At 40.3% G+C, this 8,054-nt stretch overlaps 1 protein-coding gene across 2 annotated transcripts in view; it reads left to right on the plus strand.

Annotated features, from left to right (window-relative positions):
* CYTH3 (cytohesin 3) overlaps positions 1-7,063 on the plus strand; it is a 49,024-nt gene extending 41,961 nt beyond the window's left edge. For both annotated transcript variants that reach the window (XM_059862031.1, XM_059862030.1), the window contains 4 exons: positions 2,445-2,521; positions 2,603-2,674; positions 2,809-2,963; positions 3,579-7,063. In XM_059862031.1, coding sequence (XP_059718014.1) covers positions 2,445-2,521; positions 2,603-2,674; positions 2,809-2,963; positions 3,579-3,651 — 377 coding nt within the window. In that variant the 3' untranslated portion in view covers positions 3,652-7,063. The remainder of the gene's footprint in view (positions 1-2,444; positions 2,522-2,602; positions 2,675-2,808; positions 2,964-3,578) is intronic.
* The last annotated feature ends 991 nt before the right edge of the window (positions 7,064-8,054 follow it).

Here is an 8,054-nt window from a genome sequence, read left to right on the forward strand (position 1 = left end):
AGCAGGGACTTAAGGTCTATTTCTGTGACTCCCATGAGTGCTGTAACCCAGTGAGCTACTGGCTGTTTTCGGAGAAGAGAGCAGTAAGAGGGATGTTGATGGAAATACATAATCTTCTTTGTGACTTCCCTGGAACTGGGTGGTGTTTCATGACAAAAGCTTCCTCAAAACTGCAGCATGATTACAGAAGGTTTCAGGTTTGAGAAATCTGGCTTTTCCAGAGAGAGTGGATGTTGTCAGGAAAACATTCAGCAAACTCAACTGCTCTTTACTGCTTGGCAATTCATATTTTTCTGGGAGTGTGTGTTTTAGGTCTGTTGTTTCTTTTTTAAATTATAAACAGGTCTTCTTTTAAATATATGGTTATTACTGCTTTTTTTATTGTGTTTTGACATGATATCACAGTTAATGAGAAATGCCTTTGTTCACTTCAGTCTGCTCTGTGATAGTAACCTCTTTCCCTGTCGGATTCATTCTCTCTCCTCCTGAATCATTTTCCTACTAGCCCTGGAAAAGCCATGACCTCTGATAGCTGCTGTTACCTGTTAGCCTGAAAAACAGGGTGTTTTAGGGTCATAAACATGTGAAGTGATGTCAATCTGGTAACCTTGGAGAGCAGAAGGTGACGGGAAGCGCTGGCAGTCGGTGCTGGGCGGTGTGAGAGCGAGTCACGTTGTGCAGCCGCGGGGAGCGCCCGGCCCGTGGGGCTCGGCCCTGCCATTCCACTGGGCTGCAGTTCATCCTTCAACCCAAACACTTCCTGATACCTGAGCCAGCTCTCGGTCAAGGTCACGAGGAATTTTTCTAGTGACTTACGTGCCAGTTTGAACATCTCTGCAGTGTTTACTGAAGGATCTGTCACAGTGGTTGTACTAAAATTCAGTTCTTCCCTCACTGTCTCCAGTTCACTCAACCATTCATTGTGTCACGGCTTCTGCATCCTGCACTTTTTTGCCTTCACTTATTTCACCACACCTGCTTGCAGATTAAATTTTTCTTAAGATATGAGTGCATCTGGTGGAAACATCAAGTCTGTTGAGTACATTGAATGTTGCAGTGTGTTAGCACTGGGTTATTGTGGAGGTTGTGAAAAACAGCAAAAGGAAGGTACAACATGCAACATACTTGGTCTGCAATGCAAATATCAAGAAATGTCATGATATCCCTAGAATTGTTCTTTAATTTCTGTATTAAACAAAAACCCTGCTATCTTAAGCAGAACAAAAAGATCAAAAAATTTTGCCTATATCTTAAATTTGATTATATGACTTGGATTAAACTGGGTATCTTGTGTGTATTAATGGTGCTCTTTTATGCACAGGTGTTCAGTAGCAAGATCAACTCTTTTGAAATGTTGGCTTAATGAAATTAAATCACTGCTGAATGGATGATGCACAGGTGGTGACATAATCCTGAAGTCAGATAACTATGGTGGATCTAAACCTTTAATAACATATGCATGCTCTATCTACAATTGTCTTTCTTGGAAATTAATTTTAAAATAATGTAATGTGGGAAGCAAAGTGTGTTCTGAAGCAGCCATTGGCAGAAAAACAACTGAGGGCCAGAGCAATGCTGTTGTTTCTAAAAAGAAACTGTTCCCTGCAGGGTGATGTTAGCAGGTGTGAGGAAGAGGAGCTCTGTGGTTGCTGTTATCTAAACTGTTAATGAAGGAAAAATTGGCATTTTTGGAGCAGTAGCTATTTCTTCTGTCAAGTATACTCAATGATATATTAACCCATGAAGAGAAGATGTTTATAAAATACTGAAAGATGACAAATTATATACCATATACTTATGGTATATTTTGGCACAGGATTTGCTCCTCATTGACTACACATTGTATTTGTTCTGTTAATGTTTCTGAGCACCTTACACACTTGATATTAAATCTGAAAGTAAAGACAGATTCTAATCACATCTTTGCTGATGAGTGGAGTGACAGGAAGGTGATAAAATGCCCTTAATTTTATTAATGGGACCCTTTCCTTGCCCAGGACAAGCTGTTCAGGGGGTTTCTCCTGTTGCAGGGATGCAGTTGCTGGTTCTGCAGCTGCTGCTGGTGTGGGCAGCTGTGGGTGTCAGAGCAGCCCAGGGCTGGCCTCGCTCACAGCCTGGCAGCAAGGGCAGTGTCCAGCACTGAGCAGAGCTGGTATTTTTGGTGCAATGAACACATGTAAGGGCCTGGACAGAGGGAGCAGGTCTGGCCACTCACTGTTGCCCATGGCTCTTGTGGCTGATGCACCTCCATAGTTGATGCTGCCTTGGGACAAGTCAAGTTGCAGTAACTGCTCTTTTAACCTCACTCATCTGTGCCTGATCCATTTACCATTAAGCAATTAAACCATATTTTGAAAAATAAGCAGAATTTAATTGTTTCGTTGCCCATTGTTGAAGCCCTGACAGCAGCACATGTTTAATTCTGGAATACCTTTTGTTTGTAGGGGGAAGAGTAAAAACATGGAAACGGAGATGGTTTATTCTGACTGATAATTGCCTGTATTACTTTGAATACACAACAGTGAGTATATATCATGGTGAATTTTCTTTGTAATCAAGATTTGTAAGTAGCTGACAATGTGATATTTTCCTAATTTTTTAGGACAAAGAACCTAGAGGAATTATTCCATTAGAAAATCTTAGCATAAGAGAAGTCGAAGACCCTAGAAAACCAGTAAGACAGTTTCATACTTATTTTTTTAAATTAAGATGAGTAAACCATATGGAACTTAATTGTACTGTTAAATGAATTTATTTTTCAGTTTTGTTTTGTTCTTTTAAATTTATTACTTCATTTCTACCCTCCAGAACTGCTTTGAGCTCTACAACCCCAGTCATAAAGGTCAGGTCATCAAAGCGTGTAAAACCGAAGCTGACGGTAGAGTGGTGGAAGGCAACCATGTCGTGTACAGAATATCTGCTCCCACCCCAGAGGAGAAGGAGGAGTGGATTAAATCCATCAAGTGAGTTTAAAGCCTTAAATGTCTTTCAGAAATGAAGTGTAAGCTCTTTTCAGAGTATGATACGAAGAGAATTTGTTGTAACTTGTTGGAGGAACTCTGATGTGGCAATGTCCTGGAGGACTAACAGTGAGCTCTGTGGGGTTGATGGATCAAGATACAAATCTGTTACTGTGTGGTCCTAAGGAAACACTGCTGCTAACTCAAATGAGGAGAATATGGATTTATTGTTCTATGCAAATGTAAAATCTTGTGTGAATTGTCTTTAAACCTAATTCTATTGGATCCTTACCCAGTAATTAACTTTAGTGACATGTATCTTAAGCATGTTCACATACAGCTTTAAACTTCCACAGCTTGACTTTGGAAGGTTTCTAAGCAGACCCACACTTAAACAGATAATAGTCAAGATGTGAAGGTGTGAGCTCTGAACTAATCACGGTGGAATAAAACCTTGTGCTAAAGAAATAATTGTGGTGCTTAGAAGTCAGCCATCTATCTTAAGAGTGTGGAGTCAGCCACAAGGAAGAGAGAACAAAAGCTTTAGTTTTCACAACTATTGAAATAGTTAACAGGTATTTGTTAACCAAACTGATGATTTCTTTTTTTCTCTTCCAGAGCAAGTATCAGCAGGGATCCCTTTTATGATATGCTGGCAACAAGGAAAAGAAGAATTGCAAATAAGAAATAGAACATGAACAGCAACTTGTAGACCTGCATCAACCTATAACTGAGCATACTGTTCTGAAATTGGACAAACTAAATGAAGACGACTGTAAATTTTATATATATATAAACATATATATATATATATATATATATATATATATACACATACACATTTTACTATGGCATAAACACTTGGCAGAACTTTTCAGGGTAAATAGTTATTGATATATAATTTGAAGTAAGCTTCAAATCCCAGAGAATTATTATATTGGAACTTAATTCAACTGAACACATGGAAGCCTTGTTTTCACTTCCATCAGTGACAACTCCAGTTTACTTGGGCTGGGAGGGAAGGAGGTACAGGGCTAACACTAAAATGTCCTTACCTGTTACCTGAGCACATTTTCCATAAAAGGAGTTATTATAAGACTTTGAGTTCTCACTTAAGTGCAGCACCAAGAGTGGAGCACAGCATGATCTGGCACTGGATTTTCCTGTAAGCAGAAACCTCACAGTCCCAATGGCAGTTTTCAGTCGTGTGTGTTTCACAGCAACAGCTGAGTGCAGCTTTCATTCAGGATTCCTCTCCTACCTTATGGAAATAGCTTTCCTTCAGAACCACAGTGACTGGCAGCTCAGCAGGTACCTCGTGGTGCCAGAGGCTTGGTCAGTGTGCACTGAAATACAGGCAGGGCCCAGCAGCAGAGGTGTGAGACTGTGGCCATGACATCAAGTACCAGATGTGGTCTGGCCTTTGCCAGTTGGCTGAAGCTCGTTCCTGCCTGCTCATACACTCACAACAAACACTAAGGTTTAATGACTGGTTTAATCTGCTTTTTATATAGTAACATCCTCCTTATGCTTGAGATGCTGTAGTTTGATTAACACTAAGTTGCAACTAAAGGAGAGATGACAGGGCTTGTGTGATTTCAGGCCTTGCATGTGAAAACACCCCCAGGTAATTTCACATGCATTCAATGTTTTTAAAGGGAAAAGCCAGGAAGGTGAACTGTCCCTGTGAGATGCAGCCCTGGAGAGTTAAGCAAGCAGGATTCATTCCTTTGCTTGATAACAAACTTTGGACATAGAGAGTTCGTGCAAGTTTATACAAGTTCAGTATTTTTATTGCATTCTTAAAGGTGATTTTCAGATTTGTGCTACAGCAGTTGGAATTGAAAAAAAAAATAGACATTTTTACTAAAAAATAAAGTATTGATTGCCTGGTGCAGCTAGACTTCCCCATAGGTGTGTGTCTCTGGTTTTGAAACCTGTGAAGATCTTTCTGTGGTCCTACTGCTGGATCTTTCAGGAGCACAGCAACTGCTGCAGCAGATTTTACTCCAGTGCTTTTCTGTTGATAGCACACATATTGCTCTTAAGGTAAAGCCCCTAATTCCACAACGGGGGCAAAAAGTGGGAGGTTTTGACTCTATTGCTTCTTTACTACTCAGTTTTTCCCAAACTTGTTGAACCTGAGCCGTGCCAACTGTGCCAGTGAATGTGTTGGAGACCCAAAATGTTCAAGCAGCTTTGCTGGTTGGTTACAGGAGCACCTTTGCCTCTGTTGTGAGGAGATGTGCTGCACTGGCAAACCCACCGACTTACCAAGTTGATCTGTCTGAAATCTCCTTTGAACTGTAAGGGAGAGTCTGTTTCACTGTTCTGTCTTACTGATTTGCCTTGTTTTGCATGGAGTGTCAGCCTTGTGAGTGTTTTGCTTTATTGCATGTTTGCAAAAGAGGCTGAGAGGAAAAGAACAAAGTAAATTTTCCTACATTTTAGATTTTCCCCAGGGTGTGTGGAATTGCTTGGGTGAATGTTTAAATCTTAGTGCTTCCAAAGGAGTAAAACTCAGCCAGAGGAGGTAGAATCCTTGAGTAAGTGTCAGTGTGGGGATATCTTTTCTTAATGGAGCACATTTAAACTCTTTATAGAAATAATTAAGTTGTGTGTCCTGTGTTTGCAAAGCAGCACAATGATGGAGCTGCTGCCAGCACTTGTTTTGAGTCTTCTGTTCTGCAGTGACATTTTGTTTTCAAGCACTGCCTACATCAAGTCTTAGCTTTGGACAAGTAGATTTGTAATGCAAATAGTGACAAGCCAAATCAGTGGTACTAGTGAGCATAAAGGTGAAAGGCAGCAAATACAGTATTTCTGGAGAAATGTGAGATTACAAAAGCATTAATAAGCCATGAAGCACTTTTCTATCAAGTTTTATTTTCTGAAATACCACCTTTGAGGAAACCTATTTATTTAACCAGGTGAGGATGTCTGCCTAGAAGCATGAAGGAAAGGCCTTGACAGTTCATTTGCTGTATTTAGTTTGAAGTTCTTATATCCGGCAGAAATAATTATTTAGAGTAACATGTAACTGAGGATATTATAGCAGGAAATATTTTATTTCTTAGCATTGAAATGCAACTTCTTAAACAGCTACTTGTGGTGCTCGATGTATCTATTTAATTTACCAAAGCTAATGGAATAGCGTTTTTGTGTGTGTTAATATTTGATTTCAAGTGTTCTTTGTAACAGTATTAACAGGGAGTGAAACTGGCCCAAAATTTCCACTGGCCACGGGGCCAGTAAAACAAAGTGGCTTGTGAAAATTTTGGCCATATCAGGTACTATCCACGAGAGTGAAGAAAAATCTCTCAACCTTTCCCTTTTTTATTGGGCTTCAAGTCCAGGGGTGGCTACTGAAAGTGGCTGCTCGGTGGCCTAAAGCAGGATCTGTTACAGTTTGGCCATGCTGAGGGAAAGTCCTCTGGGGACAACAGATTCTCCCTTCCTGTGGCACTGAAACGTGAGGAATTCCTGAGCTCTTTGCTTTTGACCCTGCCCTCTCCAGCTGCAGGGCAGTGAGAGCCATGGTGCCAGTGCAGCTGGGAGGGAACTGTACACAAAACTTAAGCTCAGCTGGACTGACTTAAATTTTACAATATTCTGACAAAATAAGCTCTGCATCACTTAGCATTTTGAACCATTTTAAACTGGTACAAAACTGAACCTTTATAAAGTGAGCAGCATTTATAATGCTTCATATATTAAAAAACTGCATATTTTTAAGATTTATTACATATCTATGTAGATATGCTTGCTGGAAAAGCTAGGTCTGTTGTAGACCAGATACTACAAATTAAGACTTGTGGCTTACCAGTTTCATTTCTATATTTTCTTGGAAAATGTTTCTAGCTAGAGTTTAAATATAAAATGTAAATACTGTACAGGTATGTATTGATATGAGTATTACTTCGTGTATACAAGTGATCTGCATGACAAATATTCTGTATCAATCATTGTTATAACGGTGATGTTCTTATGTAAAGCCACTGCAATATTAATGTTTTCATTTATCATTAAGACTTGTTGCTTAAATCTGTCAATTTTCTCAAAAATAAAGTGTGAAACTGTCCTGTCTCCTCATTTACCAGGAATACATGGGAGGCAATAGCTGACTCTTAAGAGGTTAAGGTTTAATTTTACAACTGCTCTTGTAAGTAAAAGGCCTCTTTTCCCTACCCTTAGGCACAGTAATTCAAATTATCAGGTTTAATTTTTTCAGAGAAAAAACCCTTCAACTGCAAAATGTTTCAGTAAAGTGTGTTACCACGTGAGTGTGACTCCAGTAAAAGCTGGTTTCCCTTGAGAGCCACCCTAAATTGAGGTATTTTATTTTGTCAGTTCCCTGCCAGGAGTTTGTCAGATGTGAGGGGGGGGAAGCGGATCTCTGCTCCTGGAGTAGATTAATTAGTTTCCTCAATTAGCAATTAGAAACAGGTGCTGCTGCTCCACAGCTCTGGGGCAGTGTCACCACTGCCCTCCCTGCTCCAGAGCCACTTGGGGCAGCTGCTGCCTGTGGGGCTCCGAAGGGAGGCACAGCAACAACACAGACAAAGGACAAGACACCAAATCTTGGAGCCAGAGGACAAAAGAGGAAAAAAAAGCCAGATACAGGACAGGAATGTTGGTTACTTTGCCATGTTACTTTATGTAAGTCACAGAACTGTTGCCATAGGAACATTATGCAGGTACATTATGCTTTGGCTTTATGGTGTTCTCCAGGTACCAAAAGACTACTTTTAACTATTTAGTGAGACATTAACCTTGCCCTTTTTTGCTTTTTTTTTCTGTTAGTTTTGGTTTTGTGGGTTTGTCTTTTTTTGTCATACACAATACCAAGCTCCTGCTGAGCTCCCAGCCTGATGCCTGGTTGGGGAAGCTTTAAGTTCAAAGGAGAAGCCTTCAGCATCCTTGTCTAGGCAGCTGCAGTCCCAGTTCCTGATCTTCTCTGGCTCACACCAACAGCATCTTCTCCCCTACTCTGAGAGGAAGATGTGACTTCTCAAGTGTCAAACACACTCTGACAGCTGTCAGCTCCCATGACACAGTGCATGTTAAATAACTCAAGTAAAACTCAAGTAAAAA

The sequence above is a fragment of the Haemorhous mexicanus genome, chromosome 17 (assembly GCF_027477595.1).
Source record: "Haemorhous mexicanus isolate bHaeMex1 chromosome 17, bHaeMex1.pri, whole genome shotgun sequence".
NCBI lineage: Eukaryota > Metazoa > Chordata > Aves > Passeriformes > Fringillidae > Haemorhous > Haemorhous mexicanus.